The sequence below is a fragment of the Myotis myotis genome, unplaced genomic scaffold (genome assembly GCF_014108235.1).
Source record: "Myotis myotis isolate mMyoMyo1 unplaced genomic scaffold, mMyoMyo1.p scaffold_m19_p_1, whole genome shotgun sequence".
NCBI lineage: Eukaryota > Metazoa > Chordata > Mammalia > Chiroptera > Vespertilionidae > Myotis > Myotis myotis.
The window spans coordinates 98,854,606-98,874,827 of record NW_023416313.1 but is presented as its reverse complement, the minus strand read 5'-3'; the positions used below and the strand labels follow the sequence as shown (position 1 = coordinate 98,874,827).

The window sequence follows — 20,222 nt, the reverse complement described above, 5'->3', positions numbered from 1 at the left end:
ACCACTGGTCTACAGGTTTTAAAATTCCTCTGCTGGATATCTTGGTACAGATTAACTCTTTTTTAAAAAAATATATTTTATTGATTTTTTACAGAGAGGAAGGGAGAGGGATAGAGAGTTAGAAACATCGATGAGAGAGAAGCATCGATCAGCTGCCTCCTGCACACCCCCTACCGAGGATGTGCCTGCAACCAAGGTACATGCCCTCGACCGGAATCGAACACAGAATCCCTCAGTCCCCAGGCCAACGCTCTATCCAGTGAGCCAAACCAGCCAGGGCCAGATTAACTGTTAACATTTCCCTTTTACTTTGCTATGGCTTTCCCAGAATTTATGAAAAGCATCTGGTGATTTTATCTTTAACAAGCCCCAAGACTGTTGGCTTCTCTGTTTAAACAGCGAGATGGAAACTTCCCCCTCTTTTCTCCTTCTCCAAAAGGCTGACTTCTTTGTTTATTGGGTGAGATAAATTTCTCCCTTCTTTCTCCCCATTCCCTCCTCCTGCCTTAGCAGTTCCAGGGTGATTTACACTACGTATTCCCTGGTTAAGGAAAAGAGGCATTAAAACTCCCCCTTCTTTACTGAATTCTTTGGTTAAAGAGGAGAGGTATTAGCCATTTGTTCTCAAGATAAGGTTTTGCTACAACTTGGCTGAAAGCTTTCTAAATTGCTTGGTCTTGTTTAATTTTCTTATCTGAGTTTCCCTATTCCTTCTGCCCTAGAATTTTCTTAGCATCTCACTATTCTGTAACATAATTATTTAAGTCAAATAACTTGTTCAGTAGATACAGGGAGATATATATATATATAAATAATTTTTTTTTTCTTTTTCTCCTTAATCCTTTCACCTTTTTCACCTAGCCCTGCAACCTCCAGGTATCATCATAATGTAAGGGAATGGTGTGAAAATGCTAATATTCCATATCTATGCAAGCTTCATTTTAGACTGATGTTGAAGTGATTAGTCTTATTTCTCATGTGAACACATACCTTTCCTTACGAGAATGAAGTTTTCATGTTTTAATCATGGCAGCTTTCCTATAAAATCTACCAGGCTGGTATCATTCCCATTTCACAGATGTGGGCCCAAGCCAGTCCCACCACAGTCTGCATCCTACCCTCCTGGGGCAGTGTTTTTGAGCAAAGAACATGACCTGCCTTCAACGGTGCTAGTTTTGATGAGTCAGAAGCAAGGGGACAGCTTTCTCCCTTATCCTATTCCCTCTACCCAGAATTATCTTCACTTGCTAAAACCTTACTCATCTAGGTTTAATTCAGAAATCACCTCTTCTCTGAAATAGATTCTACGAAGTAGATTTAGTTATTCCTGCCTCTGTTCCTCACAATTCTTTATTCATAGCTATTGTAGGAACATTTATCACACCAGATCATAGTGATGACATGCGTGTCCGCTTCCTCCTGCAGGAACTCTGCATCCCTCTTACAGAGCTTGTTACAGGGTTGGCATGAAGTGGCTATTCAATGATTTTTTAAAAAAATTAATTAAATAAGTGAGGGCACGGTTAAGTCCACAGGTAAGAAAAACTGGACATTGTAACCATTCATATCCTTGAAATAGATTCTGTCAGTGAGAGAGGAAATACTTAAGAGTGAGGAGGAAGTCAAAATAAAAAGTGATTTAAAATATAGATAAAGTAGAAAAAGAATTGGCCTAAAATCCAACCAATACCAGTCATCACAGGGAATGACACAAGGCAATGTAATCAGAAGCAGGCACATTAGCATACAAAGAGAAAGATTTCATTCCTGAATAGTCGAGGGTTTATTGTTTTAGTACATAGTTTTCTTAAATGCACTCTAAGACAGGAGGAAAGATGAGAAGGATATTTTTGATGAGAGAGGTCAGCCAGAGAAACAACCTCAGTGAGTACTGGTAGTTCAGGTATTCTCTCCAGAAAGGGTTTCAAACAGCACATCTTTTATTATCAGTCTGGTGAGGGTGGAAATGTTATAACTATCAAAAGGAAACAGACTTGGGGTACTTACCTCAGGCAAATAGTTTGCCAAGAGTTTTCAAAGATTTTCATATTTTCCTAGTATGAGTTAGATATCCTGGTCCCCATTATACAGTCAGGGAAATTGAAGATCAGAACAACTGAATGAGTTGCTGGGGTTGCACACTTTGTGGGGAGTTTTGATCAAACCAAGTAGGGGCTCCTCCTGTTATACCCTACAACCACCAGTTTTTGCGTTCAGAAACATTGTTACTCACCTATAGCATTACATTACAACGATTCCCACTTTAAGTCACTTTGGTTAGGCTATTTCACATTTACTAAATTGTAATTTGAGGATTCCTTTCATGTGAAGTTGGAGAATTTGGCTGTATTCCTTGGGCATCTCATGGAAACCACGTTTAGGCAAACTGTTGTCATAATAGTGATGGCTGACAGGTGTGTCCTGCATAGTTTTAGAGAAGGGCCAAAATCCATACAGTTTCACGTTCTCACACAGCTCAATGGCCACACTCGTGATCATCAAGCCAGAGGACAGGCGGTACTCTGTCACGCCTTTAGTTCTCCAGAAGAGGGCAAGATTCCTCAGGTACTTGGGATGGAAATATATAACCTTTTGTCTTGCATTAGACTCTTCCAGTGTGCTGTACACTTTAAAAGAGGCAAAGGTGTTGGCCCTGAAGGAAAACGCTGGCAGCAGAAGAAATGCATCTCCATAGGCTTCGATGTCCTCTAGAAATACTGCTTTCTTTTCGTTTAGGTTCCCATATCTGCCAAATGTAATAATGATAGTAATAATAGTAATATTAATCATCATCACCAAAGTAGTGGTTTTGGTAACACAGGCTAAGTTTACCTCTAGCCAAATAAATGGAAGCATGCATATCACCGTACATAAAAAGACACACCATAGACTCAGAAAAAACTCATAGTAAGTATCTTGTAAATAGAAAGAGCTAGGCCTTAATTTCTTTTTCTTGGTATTTCTAGGATTTAATTTCTACTTTCTTACTGGGCCATCCCCTTACTGGACACACATTTCTTGTATTCTTTGATCTTCAATCTCAGTAATCTAAGGTTGCTTTTTGATGCTGAAACACTTCCAAGTCTACAATGATGAAATGTTTTCTCAAACATAGGACATTCTTAAAATATCTATACATTTTTAAAAATTCATCAAGCTGTACTCTTGTGATTTGTGTATCTTTTGAACATCCTATATAATGAAAGGGTAATATGCAAATTGACCCTAACAGCAGAATGACTGGGCATGACTGGTCACTATGACACACACTGACCACCAGGGGGCAGACGCTCAATGCAGAAGCTGCCCTCTGGTGGTCAGGGCGCTCTCACATGGGAGGAGCTCTGCTCAGCCACAAGCCAGGCTGATGGCTGCCAGCACAGCGGTGATGGCGAGAGCCTCTCCCGCCTCCTCAGCAGCGCTAAGGATGTCCGACTGCAGCTTAGGACTGCTCCCCGCTGGCAAGTGGACATCCCCCGAGGGCTCCCAGACTGCCAGAGGGATGTCTGACTGCCAGCTTAGGCCCGATCCCCTGGGGAGCAGGCCTAAGCCAGCAGGTGGACATCCCCCGAGGGATCCCAGACTGCAAGAGGGCACAGGCCAGGCTGAGGAACCCCCCCGAGTGCACAAATTTTTGTGCACCAGGCGTCTAGTGTGATTATAAAAGAAAAGTTTCCTTTAGAAAACCTAAAAACAATATACACACACACATTTTTAAAATTTCCTACACTGTAACTGCGGTAGCTTTACATGTTTAATTTAAATAATTACCAATTTTGTGTATTTTGAAAGTAAGCTTTTGGGAGAAAGATACTGAAAGGTTCAGAGTGTACTGGGGTTGTGAAACTATGACATGAGGCCGTAAAGTACCAAAAGAACTTTTATTTCAGGCACCTGGGTACAGGTGGGCTGAGTCCGAAAAAGGATTCAGCAGAGATTGAAGAGAGAGGCAAGTTTTTATTAACTTCTGCTGGCTGCAAACAGTTCTGCAAAGTAAGGGTCTGATCCTTCATTCTTCCCATTGCCAGATGTTTAGTGGTTATCTGGGCTATGCAGTGTTCAAGGTTGCAAGCTTTCTGCAAGATATCTGCTAAGCACAATAAGTTTCCTCTGCCCCACTTCATTCTCTTTAACCCTTTCAGATACAACCTCTCTATATAAAAAAGCCTGCAGGGGAGGGGAGTTAGGGGCGACCAGGTCACAGGGGAGGGCAGCTGGGGGCGAACTGGCCTGCAGGGGAGGGCAATTGGGGTGACCAGGCCTGCAAAGGAGAGCCGTTGGGGGCGACCAGGCCGGCAGGGAGGGCAGTTAGGGGCATTAGGCATGTAGGCAGGTGAGTGGTTAGGAGACAGTGGTCCTGGGTTGTGAGAGGGATGTCCGACTGCCGATTTAGGCCCAAGGGGTCCTGGATTGGAGAGGGTGCAGGCCGGGGCTGAGGGACACCCCCTTCCTTCCCCATGCACGAATTTCGTGCATCAGGCCTCTAGTCTATATAATAAAAGCCTAGTGACCGTTATGGCAGAACAACTGGAATGACCAGTCGCTATGATGCACACTGACCACCCGGGGGCAGACGCTCAATGTAGGAGTTACCCCCCTGGTGGTCAGTGTCCTCCCACAGGGGGAGTGCCACTCAGCCAGAAGCCGGGCTCATGGCTGGCGAGCGCAGCAGCGGTGGCGGGAGCCCCTCCTGCCTCTGCGGCAGGGCTGAGGAGCAGCGAGCACAATCAGTAAAGAGCAGTGAGCAGGCAGGCAGTAAGGAGCAAGGAATTCCAGACTGTGAGAGGGAGCAGGCCGGGCTGAGGGACTTCCCATTCCTAGTGCATGAATGTCGTGCACTGAGCCTCTAGTATTTTAAATTCTCTTAACAGACACCAGAACTATTTGAGGGGTGTATTCTATTATTAATTACTACTAGTCGCTTTTTATTAAAATAATACAGCAAAACTACTATATAGAATTTTTATTAACCAACCAACATTTCATGGTAATTACTTGTGGAAAATGAAACATGGGAATAATTCTTTAGTATTATACTATTCAAAGTGAAAATCAAATGGAGCCAGGTCCTCCTAAGGCTTGCTATCTCAAATTTCCAAATAGATTAGGTTTTATCAAGGAAGTACTACCAAGATAAAAGAGTAACACTAAAATTCTGAAAGAAAACTGAAAAAAGTAACTTCACTACTATAAAAAAAGATAAAGAAACAGTAAGTTTTCATTTGATGAGCAACATTCAGCTTATGACATTAAAAGTACAACTGGTCACAACTCTTTATGAGCCACAACCTTGATAGAAATTCAAAAATTACGAATGTATATTTCCCCCAAAAGCCATGCCAGCTGTATTTCAAGTCAGTCTCAGCAATAAGATTGGTGCTCAGATTAAGAAACATGCTAACCAATGAACAAATGTTCTTGAACTGTTATGTAAGTTGGAGATACTTACTTTAGTCTTATGATACTGGGGTTTATGGTCACAAGGTTAGTTTTACTGCCAACATCTTTACTAACATTTCCTGTTGTTGGGGGAAGGTTACACCTGAAATTTTGAAGAAACTATTTTCAAAATACAACTTGAAAAAATAAAATACATATACACAAATACATTCATACATATGTGATTACTGTCATTTTTTTGAATTTATTAAAGTTATTGGGGTAAAGCTGGTTCATAAAATTACACAGGTTTCAGGTGCACAATTCCACAACACATCATCTGTACATATTTTTGTGTGTTCACTACCCCAAGTCAAGTCTCCATCTATCACCATTTATCTGTCCTACGCCATCCTCCACCTCCCCTGCCCATTACCACTTTTTTTTTTTAGAAAATCATTGATGTTAAGATTCCTCAGATTTCATCCAATTTGCATTTAAAACTATTTAATAAGTGCTGAACTCTTAATTGATTCAACATTGCATATAATATACAAATTTGATAAATGATTTCAACATTGATTAAGACCTTTATAAATAACAATACTAGAAATGACAATTAAATCTTACCTAGCTTTTGAAGAGTTCACACTCTTCTGATTAAAATTATTTATATTGATTATATTCCCACAGTGATATAATCACCAATTTACAGATTTTAAAACACTGAGGCATTGTGATGAAGGTTATAGAGTCTGCCAGAACAAAGATTACATTAAAAAAATTAAGCCCTGACCAGTTTGGCTCAGTGGATAGAGTGTCGGCCTGCAGACTCAAGGGTCCCAGGTTTGATTCCAGTCAAGGGCATGTACCTTGGTTGCGGGCACATCCCTAGTGGGGAGTGTGCAGGAGGCAGCTGATCGATGTTTCTCTCTCATCAATGTTTCTAATTCTCTATCCCTCTTCCTTTCTCTCTGTAAAAAAAATCAATAAAATATATTTAAAAAATAAAAATAAAAAAATTATTATCTCCTGATTCTCATATGGATAGTTTTCCCACCAAATTATGCTGTTAATAAATAAAATTCTAATGTTCTTATAATGATGTTTAGTACTCTTCTGAGTACTAATTTTCTTTAAGTTGAAAAACAAATTAAAATTGTAATTCTGAGTAATTCTATTCCTGTCACACAAAAAAGGGAAAGTTAGTTATGACTCCCTAAGTATCATTTACAAAATTTCAAGTAGACCAATTCTTTAAAACTATACATACAAAGGGAGCATCTCTGGGCATTTCCTTAAGGAAGGCTACTGAAAGTTTATGTGTTCTGAGCAATGAATGAAGTTGAAAATCCTATTACATGCTTTATTAAACACATAAACAAATGAAACGTGCACTTCCCACCTTGATAAAAAGATTTATCTGAAAACAATTAAATATAGCACTTTGTTATAATACTAATCATAGATAAAAGATCAGCAATGACCTCATTAGTGGGGCTTCCTGTAACAAATCTACTTCCTAGGACAGTCTCATATTCTGTTGAAGAATAAAAGGTTATTTTCACATACAATAGTATCAAAGGAGAGTTCTAGAGGAAATACTGGGTGTGCTATATATATATATCAGTATTGGAAAGCCAGTCATCCCCTATCTTTGCTCCTTACATTCTTAACTTGTAGCTCCCAATCTTTTAAAATGAAAACAAAGTAATAATAAGCACTTGCCAGATTGTTTTATAAAATGTACATCCAAAATAAGTGCAGGCTTAAAAATTAAATAAATTTTAATGACACCAATCAAATCTAGCTCTTTTTTTTTGCATTTTGCTTTGAAAGGCAAACTTCAAAGGGAACTCTATATGCAGAAAGATGCCTGGCATCAGCAAATATGGACTCTAGAAATACATGCATTTATTTTAAAGTTATAAATTAAGTAACTGCTGAGATTTTACAAACTTAAAAACTAGACTAGTATATATTTATCCTATATTTGCATAAAGTCAAATGGATGTTTAGGCATGATACCACAGATCTTTTGGGAATTTTAAGTTTATAAAAAGTCTTTTACAAGAATTATTTATCTTCATGATGGCTTTTTTAGTAATGAGTACTTTAACCAAATGGCTAACTCATTCAGATAGTGGCTATTTTAACATTCATTATGAGGAACACACCCATTAACTGTTGAACTGCTGGGTCTGTTTTTCTGTCATGACCTTCAGCATAAAAATTTTAAATGAGATTAAAGTGAGGGAGGAACTACAGATCACATTTTTTTAAATTTGTTAAAAAGGGGCAGCATTGAATTGATAAGGATCAAAGGATCTCCTCTGAGGTATAAAATTAGTGTTCCTGAAAGAGGAAAACAGATTCCAATTTACTGTTTTTTAAGTGTATAATTCAATGATTGTATTTCTATTTATTTATGTAGTTCATTAAAAATTTTTAATGTTTCCATAATTGCAGGTGTCACCCTTTGCCCACCTCTTCCCACCCCACCTCTCCCTCCCTTGGCCTTCACCAAACTAATCCATGGCCAGGGTGTCTTCCCATGCACCAAAAGGTCGCTGGTTTGATTCCTGGTCAGGGCACACGCCTGGGTTGTGGGCTCAATCCCCAGTATGGGGTGTGCAGGAGGCAGCCGATCTATGTTTCACTCTCACATTGGTCTTTCTCTTTCTCTCTCCCGCTCTTCCTTCCTTTCTTTCTAAAAATCAATAAAAATATGTGTATATTTTTAAAAGGTGCATTTCAACTGAAAAAAGGTACATTTCATCAGAAAGGAATGAATCACCTTTCCTTCATATTCTGAAAGTAGAGATATCCTGTAACATAGTTTATGAATACAGGCACACATGGAAACCACTTTAGTTTCTATTTTTGCAAGCTAGCTGGTACTAAGATATAAAGATCTTAAAAGAGCATAATTTAGAAGCTGCACAAATTTTTAAAATTTCAAGTCAGGAAACTAAACAAACAATAGTATTGCATGGCTATATGAACAGTGCCCAATTCAGCATTTTCTCAAGTATTATCTGGGAACAAAACTTCCTTGAAAAGCTCTTTAAAAAAATACACAAAAAGGTTTTCAAGGTCAGGTGAACCTGGGAAATGCTGCTCCATAGTGTCCTCTCAAGGAGCCATGAAATCCTGAATACACTGAAGGCTCTGACAAGTCCTGCAGTGCAGACCCTCTTTCACCATGATTTCACCCAGAGTTTCTGAAAAGTAAATTATCACAGAACATTTGTATCCTTCTAGTATCCACGTTCAGAAGAAATAATGATCCATTTAACACTGCAGAAAAGCCTATCAAAATAATTTGTTGTCTGAGCCCTGACTGGTTAGCTCAGTGGTTAGTGCTTACCGTCCAGACCAAAGGATCACAGATTTGCTTCCTGGTCAAGGGCATGTACCTGGGTTGCAGCTTTGATCCCTGGCCCAGGTCGGGGTGTGTGTGGGAGGCAACCAATCGACGTGTGTCTCTCACATCAATGTCTCTCTCTCTCTCTCTCTCTCTCTCTCTCTCTCTCTCTCTCTCTCTCTCCTTCCCTTCCACCCTCTCTAAAAATCAATGGGGGGAAAAAATATCCTCTGGGGAGGGTTAACAAAACAAACATTTTTAAAGAAAAAAATCCTCAAAAGAAATAATACTAAGTAATAATAATAATTTGTAGACTTAAACAACACAGCCAAAATTTACAGATTATCTTTACACAAATCCTGTAAAATATCCAACTGATCTTTGGTTCAAAAAACTCAGCTGAACAGGTCTTACCTAAAAACGAAGTCAGATTTATCTATTTCAGCTCCGCAGAGAGACTTATTCAGAATCCCCCCGTTTCCAACCACTGCACACTGATTGTAAGGGCGCTCCACAAAAGGCTGCGACTAGCAAAAAAAGTGAAAACTACCATGAAACAGTTTTACCTCTAGAACCATAAACATTATCAGCTTAATTCAAGTAGCTTAATTTTTATGCATACTATGTAAAGAAGAAGAAAAAGAGAAGTAGTACTACCATAACATGTTGATCAATTTAAGACTTACAATAAAAAATCTCCTAAACCTGTTCTTTTTCTGGAGAGAAATATACAGCATATCACATACAATGTAATGTAATAATACACAACATATTTGTATATAAAAATACAATGCAGTTTACGTCACATAATTAAATAAAATGAGAATAGCAAAATCTCACATTGTGCCTTACCAGCAGGAATATTTTCAGCAAAAAAAAGAGAGAAAAAGGCAGTTGGAAAGTAGTGTAAAATCCTCTATTCTGGGAAATAAAATTAATAGCTAATTTAGCAACATTTCCTGTGCTTCTTAAATAGTTAGGCCTTCAGGCTCAGCGACGATGGGAGATTTATGCCTGCCATCTCCGCAAGTGACCAGCCACGGCATTTCAGGAAGGCCTCCTCAAGCTGTACTCACATATTTCAAATTAATTTCCCAGGCCTGAATCTTTTAAAATTTTTCTAAGGACCCAACTTGCGTACCCCGAAAGACTCCCACTGTCACCAAATCCTCCCCAGGCTGAAGCATAACCTTTCAGTTCAACACTACGCTTTGCTGGTCACTTTCCCTGAAGGAATGGTGTGACCCTGACCAGCAGCAAGGGTGCCAGTCCATATTCTACAGTGACAGGGTCTTGATTCGCTTACTTTTCTTCTTTAGAATTGGAGTGTGAGTCCTCAAGGCAGAGAGTGTGTTCATTACATGTCATTGTCCCTCAGCTTTCACTGCGGGCCTAGCACAGTGCAATGTGTGCAGCGACCTTTAAAGAAGTGCTTGCTGGCCCAGTGTACCACCTGGTGCAGCTCCCCACCCCTTCCCTCTCCTCCCCACAATGAGCTGAAGCTCACTTGTGAGGAGCTTGTGAGCGCCAACTGGTAAATATTCAGGAATTGTGTGAGTGGGTTGTTAAGCCACTGGTAAGTTAAAATCGGCCATGGTGGGGGTGTTTACATCTCTACTAGTTACATCGGCGAGTGCTACAAGTCAGGGCGCCCACTCCCCAAAGCCAGTTTACCAGCACTACTAGCAACACGCCAGGGGCCAATGTGGTCTGGGCAGCACAGCAGACCCTGAATCACGGTGACGGCCATCTGTTCCTGCCGGTGCACCTGGGAGATGCCTCACAAGCAAGGAGCACTCTATTTCAGCGCTTCTAGGTTTGTCTTTAAAAATTAAAAATCAGAAGGTGCTTATTATGCAAGGCAACCAAGTGCATCACTTGTTAAGGCATTTAGACCACATAACAACAGTACAAGCATTTTACAGATGGGAAGCTGACCATTTGCCACAGCATGGATGGAACTGGAGAGCGGATAAATACCACATGATCTCACTCATTTGTGGAATATAATGAACAACATAAGCTGATGACTGTCGGGACTTGGAGGGAAGGTAGGGGAGGAGGGTGGTAAGGGGGAAAGATCAACCAAAGGACTTATATGCAAGCATATAGGCCTAATCAATGGACATGGACAACGGGGGGGTGAGGGCATGAGCGGGGGGGGGGGGGTAGAGGGTAACGTGGGGACAAGGACACATATGTAATATCTTAATCAATAAAAAATATATTTAAAAAAAAAAAAAAGTGGCAGAGCTGGGATTCAAACCCAGGCAATCTGTGTCAGAGTCCCTGCTCTTAACCCATCCAGCCGTGGGCAAACTACGGCCCGCGGGCCGGATCAGGCCTGTTTGAAATGAATAAAACTAAAAAAAAAAAAAAAAAAAAAGACCGTACCCTTTTATGTAATGATGTTTACTTTGAATTTATATTAGTTCACACAAGCACTCCATCCATGCTTTTGTTCCGGCCCTCCGGTCCAGTTTAAGAACCCATTGTGGCCCTCGAGTCAAAAAGTTTGCCCACCCCTGCCCTACACATTACACAGCTCCTCACATTCAATGCCTAAAACACTTTCATGCATGCCTTTTTTCTCTTTATATCCCCAATGCCTAGCAGATTGCCTGGCTTTTAAATGAATAGCTCCCAAATATCTCAGGATATTTTAAGTCACTAAACTTCTAGCTCAAAATATTTTAGGACAGTGTTTACTAACCGGCATCACAATTAATTCTGAATTTTATAGACAGAGTAGAACGCAAATATGCTCTTTATGCCACAATAGAAGAGATTGCTGAGGGAAGCCTATCTCCAATTAAGCAGTCAAAATAACGTATGTTTTTCTCTGGCTGTTTGGTCAACTGGGGGAAAACACCCATATGCTTTGGGACCTCTGTGCTCACTAAGAGTTTAAATAAATTACAAACATTAACATTCCCTAACTTACACCTCCCAAGAAAATGCAAATTTGCCCAACTCCAGTGTCTGCACATTGCTCACTCTAGTTGAAAAGCAACTTTGTTGTTTTCCTTTGCAAGTTACTTAGCAAAGTTTTTGGAGAAAGTTAACTTCACCACATTTAATCAAAAGCAACTACTGAGATCTCTGTGTTGCCTAGCAGTTCTGAGCTGAGTGCAGCCGAGCAGAACTGAGCTGGGAAGACAGGCAGGAAGCAAGGTGGGAGAGAGGGCAGCTCCCCCAGGAGCTATAGCCATGGAACCCGGATGTTTAAACAACAACAACACACCTGCTACCTAGCTTTGCAATTGTTACTGAATTGACTTCAGAAATTTCTCCTCCCAATTTTAAAAAAATCAGTTATAAATTTGAAAAGTGAATGTTGCTAATTGCATACTGAATTATCCAGCCTCTGTCAAGTTATTTTTTTGAAGGTGCCAATTAGAAGCAAGAAATACCTCCCGTTCCTCTGTTCTGGTCACTCAAGCAAAAAAACACACCAAAAAAACAAAAAACCCCAAAACACCCTAGCAAAAATTGCATGGGTGAAAGGATTGCTCCTTGGAGAACTCTCCCCAGCCTTCCAAGATAGGGAATATAAATACACTTTAGTTATTATCTTTTCAATTACTGGTGTTTCAGTGCTTCCTGAGGGTGTTGTAGAATGTTTTACGTGTTATTTGTTTTGCCCTCCTTTGCTTCCAGAAAATGTGTAATATTTTTTCCTACTGTTTTCTGTTTATTTTCATTTATTCCCAGAAATTATTTTTTCAAATTGTAATAATTAAAAAAAATTGGAGCAATTTATATGACAATAAATTAGCTGTAAGAAGTCAAAGGTTCAAAAAAATAATTTTAAGGATCTAATAGTCTATAGTTGGTAAATTACCTATATTAAGTGACCCCATTTAGATCATATTGACTTGCCCTAATTGCTTTTAATAAAATCAATTACAAAAGATTCGGAGAGCCCTAGTTGGTTTGGCTCAAGGGATAGAGCAGCGGTTCTCAACCTGTGGGTCGCGACCCCTTTGGCGGTCAAACGATCCTTTCACAGGGGTCGCCTAAGACCATCCTGCATATCAAATATTTACATTACGATTCATAACAGTAGCAACATTACAGTTATGAAGTAGACACGAAAATAATTTTATGGTTGGGTCACAATGTGAGGAACTGTATATAAAGGGCCAGAAGGTTGAGGACCACTGGAATATAGAGCCTTGGCTTGTGGACTGAAGGGTCCCAGGTTCAATTCCAGTCAAGGGCACATGCCTGGGTTGCAGGCTCGATCCCCGGTAGGGAATGTGCAGGAGGCAGCAGATCAATGATTCTCTCTCATCATTGATGTTTCTATCTCTCTCTCCCTCTCCCTTCTTCTCTAAAATTCAATTAAAAAAAAATAAAGATTTGGAGAGTGTATGTTTCTAAGCAATGGGCTGTCCTTCCTGACAAAAATTTCCCCCAACTTTGGGTTTATATTAAGGGACTGATTTCTTTTTGTAATGATACTGTATCATTACTCACCAGTTAATTTAACAAATATGTGATGAGTGCATATGTACTAGGGAGTGTTCTAGGAGCTTGGGATCCAGCAGTAAACACACAAGGCAAAAATCCATCTATGGGGGTTATGTCTACTGACCAATAATTCTTACGTATTTACTTCCCAAAGATTAACTGCATAAACCTAGAGTTCTTTGTAAAGGAATTGACTCAATCACCCAAACTGACAATTGGAAGAAACTTGTTCCAGGTGAGAAATGGTTATTTTCCCAAGCCCCAGCAATTACCATGCAGAGAGCCCAAGCACCTCATCTCATTCGAGGATGAGTCATCAAGACTCAAGAAGTGGGAACGCTTATCTTTTAAGATATAAATTCCATCCCCTGCAGAACCAGCATGCATTCAAAATTGCCTTTTAAAGTGGACTACTATGCACATCTTATACGACAGAATACGGCATTTTAATTCATTAACTCCTCCATTATCATAAATTATAACTTGAAGTAAGAGAAAATTCACCTGGAACGATGACACAAATAAACCATAACAAATCTTTACTCACCACTGGAAACATATTAAAAATGCTCTTTCTAATTAGGATTGCATTTTTTCTTTCCACCTCGTAACTCATGTTAGTCCCGACTGGAGTGTTATTTTGAGAAACAATGAGGTTTTGCACAGCGTCACAACAGGAAGCAAGTTTTGCCCTGAAAAATATAACAATAAAAGGGAGCCATGGAATAAGATGGAGAAACCAAAAACAGAGACTACCATGGGAAACGCAAACAAGTTTTTTTTCCATTTTGATTTTCCAAACGAACAGAAATCATTCACAAAGATGACATTTTTATTTCATTTCATGCTAACTGGCCCTGGATGGTGAATGGTGAGTTGGTGGGATAAAATAGCAAAGAAGGTCAAGTACTCATTAATACAATGATTTAAACATAAAATTTTCCTCCTAATGATAACGTTCTAACATTAAAGAGAAAAATAACAGAATACATTATAATTATTTTGTAATAATTATAAAGTGCAGAAACTAAATTAAGAACATTAAGCGCAGTTACAAATAGTCACCAAAACAATATGCAATCATTTATTACGAGACAAATCCAATGAAAAGAATCATTACAGTGATTTTTTTCCAAGCTCTAGAGCAGGGGTGGGCAAACTTTTTGACTCGAGGGCCACAATGGGTTCTTAAACTGGACCAGAGGGCCGGAACAAAAGCATGGATGGAGTGTTTGTGTGAACTAATATAAATTCAAAGTAAACATCATTACATAAAAGGGTACGGTCTTTTTTTTTCTTTTAGTTTTATTCACTTCAAACGGGCTGGATCCGGCCCGCGGGCCGTAGTTTGTCCACGGCTGCTCTAGAGGCATAACTTATAAATACAAATTGTATTTAGAGTGTACAACTTTATGTTTTGATATGCATATACATTGTGAAATAATCACCACAATCAAACAAATTAATATATCCATCACCTCACATAGTTATTATTTTTTTCTTTTTTTGTGTGTGAACACTTAAGAATACCCCTTAGCAAATTTCAAGTATACAATGCAGTATTGCTAATTATAGTTAACAATGCTATACATTAATACAGTGAATGTTTGTTAATATATATTTTTTTAATTTTTATTGATATCAGAGAGGAAGGGAGAGGGAGAGAGAGATAGAAACATCAGTGATGAGAGAGAATCATTGATCAGCTGCCCCCTGCACGCCCCATACTGGGGACCGAGCCCACAACCCTGGCACATGCCCTTGACCAGAATTGAACCTGGGACCCTTCAGTCCGAAGGCTGCCACTCTATCCACTGGACCAAACCAGCTAGGGCAATACAGTGAATTTTTAAATGAAGCAAAATTAAAGTTGCCATTCCTTATAGAAAACCCAGAAAAACTGTAACTCAGTACCAAGCTATCTTTCAAAACTCTTACTGTGGCATGAAACATCATTAGAATGAAGGCCCAGGAAGGTCTTTGCAGGGCTCATCGGAGTCTGCCCCCACCCTTGATGTTATGCTTATTTACATATTCTCCTGGGACGTAGAACCCATACCATCTCTTGATAATTATCCCAGACTTTCATCAACCTTGAAGTCAAGAGATTCCATTTGAACAACCAAACTAGTACTTAACTCCATTTCCCTTGTTAGTTTTCCAGAGAATCTCTTCAGGAAAACACCTCATGTAATTGAAAATGGTAAGCAAGCAAAACCTGGACCTTTTCAATCTTAAAGAGTCTTACAGAATTTCCTCTTCACTCGGATTTTCCTTGGAGGAGTTGTTTTTCGTAATTTTAGCCATCCTGCTCCTCTTTAAGCCTTTCCTTATTTCTCCATATTATCTGAGTATGAAAGCTGGATCCAGTCGTAGCACAGGGGACAGTGACTAACCAGTGAGCAGAGCTGACTGTGGGCAATGCTGACACCCTCGATTCATTCCCCCTTTTCTGTTTGTTTGTTTGTTTGTCCTGAAAGGTATACTTTTGTACATGTCCCTACTGAATTTTGTCCCTTTGAAAAAATACAACATTCTAATCTGCCATGGTCATTTTGAATTATAATAGAAGCTTTCTACATTCTAAGAATTCTCATGGTATAAAAAGTCAGTTCCTGTGATATTATTTGTACACAGAAATGAAGATTTTCAAAAATACCTCTTATGAGTTCTTTTAAAATAGTACATGCTTCTTAACTGAATCCTATCACTTCCTTATCATCCTTCTTTGTATTTCAGAACCTAGAGATCAGCAAAAGAAAAAACAACTTAAAATGAAATGATGTATAGTCAAAACATAATACTAAGTAGCTTTTAATTATAAATTTAATTTCATAAGCATTCATGTACCATATTGCAACTCGGAAATCCTTATGTGTTTTATGATTTCACTTATATGTAAATGCAATCTAAAGAACAAAACAAATGAGTAAACACAACTGAAACAGACTCATAGATGCAGAGAACAGACTGATGGTTGCCAAGAGAGATTATGAAAAAGTTGAAAGGATTAAGAAGTACAAATTGGGAGTCACCAATAGTCATGGGAATGAAAAGTATAACATAGGGAATATAGTCACTAATACTGTAATAACTATATGTATGGAGCCAGGTGAGTACTTCAGACATTGGGGAGATCACTTTATAAAGTATACTAGAGGCCCGGTGCACGAAATTTGTGCACTGGGGGTGGGGTCCCCTAAACCCAGCCTGCACCCTCTCCAATCTGGGACCCCTTGGGGGATGTCCAACTGCTGGTTTAGGCCAGATCCCAGGAATCGGGCCTAAACCAGCAGTCAGACATCCCTCTCATAATCCTGGACCACTGGCTCCTAATTGCTCACCTGCCTGCCTGCCTGATCACCTACCTGTAACTGTCCCCCCTGCCAGCCTGGTTGCCCCTAACTGCCCCCCCCCCCCACCAGCCTGGTTGCCCCTCATGGCCCACCTGCCAGCCTGATTGACCCACGCAGCTGGCTTCTTCAGTCATTTGGTCATCCCTCACAAACCCCCCTGCCGGCCTGATCATAGGTAGCCATCTTGTGAGGGCATGAGGGTTAATTTGCATATTATCTCTTTATTATATAGGATTATTGTCTTCACACTATGTTATGAACCTGAAACAAATACAGAATAATATTGAGTATAAACTATAATTGAAAAAAAGAAATCCTTATATGTTTATAATTTTAAATGTCTCTTTTAGGTTTCATTTTGAGAAAAGGTAATGGAATAAATTCTCATTTAGCTTTGACAAGTAATTTAATTTCTCTAATGATAGTGCTTAAAAGAATATTACATCACACACACACACACAAAAAAAACACAACCAGAGTACCCTTTGTGGTTTTTAAATATTAATAGGTTTTATTCTGAAGTTATATTTTTAACATTGATTATAAAATTTTTAAAACTGCAGGAAAGTTGAAAGAATTGGACAATGAGCACTTGAATAATCACCAGCTACTCTCTGCAGTTAACTTTTTACTCTATTTGCCTTATTGTGTATTTATCTGTTGTTGTAGGTATTATAATTTAAAGTAAATTGCAGGTATCAGTACACTTTAACCCAAAAAAACACTTCAGCATGTATACTGTTATTTTGTTTATATTTTGGGGTAAAAGTTACATACAATCCTATCTAATAAAAGAGAAGCATGGTAATTGGCGTACGACCGCTACCTTTCCCATTGGCTAATCAGGGCGATATGCAAATTAACTGCCAGCCAAGATGGTGGCCAGCAGCCAGGCAGCTTGAAACTAACATGAGGCTTGCTTGCTTCAGTGACGGAGGACTCCAACGTTCCCCGCCTGCCGCTGCAGGCCTCTGAGCTGGCAGTTTGAGATGTAGTTACAAAAATAGAAGCTAAACAAAACCCCAGAAACCAGCTTTCAGCTACCCGGGATCTCAGACCTGGAGTTGATACAGAGTTTCGATTGTAGAACCTAAACAAACCAGATACCTGCTTTCAGGAGTGGAGGCCTAAGAGCTGGAGCCTCAGAGCTAAAGCTGGCTCAGAATAAAAAAAAAATAAAAAGAGGAGCAGTTGGGAGCTTCAGTCCCAGCCTGAAAACAGCCCTCAGCCCCTCACCCAGACTGGCCAGGCACCCCAGTGGGGACCCCCACCCTGAAGGATGTGTGACCAGCTGCAAACAGCCATCATCCCCTCACCCAGGCTGGCCAGGCACCCCAGTGGGGACCCCCACCCTGGTCCGGGACACCCTTCAGGGCAAACCAGCCAGCCCCCACCCATGCACCAGGCCTCTATTCTATATAGTAAAAGGGTAATATGCCTCCCAGCACCGGGATCAGCGGAGCCGCGAAGTCTCCCAGCACCGGGATCAGCATGACAGGAGGCAGCGCCCAAACCCCCTGATCTCCCTGTGGTTCTGTGTGTGACGGGGGCGGGGCCACAACCTCCCTATTGGCCCTGCTCTGTTCCTGACAGGGGAAGGCACCCCAAACCCCTGATCGGCCCTGCTTTGTGCCTGATAAGGGGGAGCTCCCCAACCTCCTGATCGCCCTGCGGCTCTGTGTGTGACAGGGTACAGCGCCCCAACCCCCCCCCCCCCCACGGGCCCTGCTCTGTGTGTGATGGGGTAGAGCCATAACCTCCCCATCGGCCCTGCCCTGAGTGTGAGAGTGGCGACGCCCCAAGCCCCTGATTGGCCCTGCTCTGTGGGTGATAGAGGGCGGTGCCCCAACCCCCTGATCCGCCCTGCTGTGTGTGTGACAGGGGGGAGCTTCCCAACCCCCTGATGGGCCCTGCTCTGTGCATGACAGGGGGGAGCTCCCCAACCCCCTGATGGGCCCTGCTCTGTGCATGACAGGGGGGAGCTCCCCAACCCCCTGATGGGCCCTGCTCTGTGCATGACAGGGGGGAGCTCCCCAACCCCCTGACTGGCCCTGCTCTGTGCGTGACGGGGTGGCGCCGCAACCTCCCCATCGACCCTGCCTTGAGTGTGACAGGGGGCGGTGCCCCAACCCCCCCAATTGGCCCTACCCTGAGAGTGACTGAGGGTGGCATCGCAACCTCCCGATCTGCCCTGCTCTGTGCATGACAGGGGGCGGTGCCCCAATTCCCGAATCGGCCCTGCTCTGAGCCCGACCAGGGGCTGCACCTAGGGATTAGGCCTGCCCTCTGCCACCCGGGAGCAGGCCCAAGCCAGTGGGACATTATCTCCCGAGGGGTCCCAGACTGCGAGAGGGCACAGGCCGGGCTGCGGGACCCCCCTCCCCCTCCCAAGTGCACAGATTTTTGTGCACCGGGCCTCTAGTAATATCATAAGTGTATTCAATGAATATGAGAGATGCATATACCCCTGTTACTCAATCACCTTTATCAAGATATAGAATACTACTAACCCCCAGATAATTCCCTCATACCCCTTCCCAGTATATCTTCAGTCCTCCCTCATCTCAAAGCAACCACAATTGTGATGTTTTTACCAAAGATTAGTTTTGTCTGTCTTAGAATCTATATAAACAGAATCATATAGTATGCATGCTTTTGAAAAAGACTTTTTCTCTCAGCATAAACTTTTTGCAATTTGTGCATATTGCTGCATGTATAAGTAGTCCATTTTATTCCTGCAGTAGCATTCCATTGCATGGATGTGTCAGAGTTTGGGTTAACCATCTCCCTTGCACTTCTAAAGAAATCACTATCAAAAATCAAAGTTAAACACCTGATCACTCATATAACCTCCCAGGAAAAAAATTGTAGAGTAACTATTCAAAATGTTATTTCTGAAGCCAGCTTTGTTTCACTAACCAATGGGACTTTTTGAGCCTTTATATTCGGTGGCAGAATTAAAAATGTATGCTCTTGGTCAGTTCCCAGCTCACCATGTGATAGAGGTCCCTGTAAGAACCAGTGTTAGTATAAAGCTGAGCTGCTCATAGCAATCAAAACAAAACAGAATTTTATGTCTGTTATACCATTTATCATCACTCTCCAAAACAGTGGATTTTGATCACTGATGATTAAATACGTTCACAACAATGGGCATGGCAATTTCCCCTCTCTAGTGTGAAAAGAGCAGGAGACATTAAGAAATGAAGGACATGATAGTAACTAGATGTGATGGTTGATTTTATGTCATCTTGACAGGGCCAAGTCTATGCCCAGATAGCTGGTAAGACGTTATTTCTGGGTGCATCTGTGAGAGTATTTCTGGAAGAGATTAGCATTTGAATCAGTAAACTGAGTAAAGAAGATCACCCTTACCAATGCAATGGGCATCATCCATCTATTGAAGGCCTCAATAGAATAAAAGGCAGAGGAGGGCAAATGTGCTCCCTACTTGAGCTAGGACATCCATGTTCTCCTGTCCTTGGTCACTGTGCTCCTTATTCTCAGATCTTCAGACTCAGACCAGGGCCATTGAGCCTCCAGTTATTGGGCCTTCAAACTCAGGCTGGACTTTATAGCATCAGCTTTCCTGGGTCTCCAGCTTGCAGATGGTAGATAATAGGACTTAGCCTCCATAATTACAT

At 41.0% G+C, this 20,222-nt stretch overlaps 1 protein-coding gene across 2 annotated transcripts in view; it reads right to left on the bottom strand.

Moving 5' to 3' along the window:
• Positions 1 to 20,222, bottom strand: part of ST8SIA6 (ST8 alpha-N-acetyl-neuraminide alpha-2,8-sialyltransferase 6) — a 178,262-nt gene that overhangs the window by 14,380 nt on the left and 143,660 nt on the right. The window contains exons 5-8 of one of the 2 annotated variants that reach the window (XM_036345863.1): positions 13,770 to 13,914; positions 9,161 to 9,273; positions 5,450 to 5,542; positions 2,234 to 2,746 (exon numbers count right to left, since the gene is read on the bottom strand). In XM_036345863.1, coding sequence (XP_036201756.1) covers positions 2,278 to 2,746; positions 5,450 to 5,542; positions 9,161 to 9,273; positions 13,770 to 13,914 — 820 coding nt within the window. In that variant the 3' untranslated portion in view covers positions 2,234 to 2,277. Of the gene's footprint in view, positions 1 to 1,680; positions 2,747 to 5,449; positions 5,543 to 9,160; positions 9,274 to 13,769; positions 13,915 to 20,222 lie in introns of those variants that run through there. The other variant, XM_036345854.1, reaches the window with a different exon arrangement.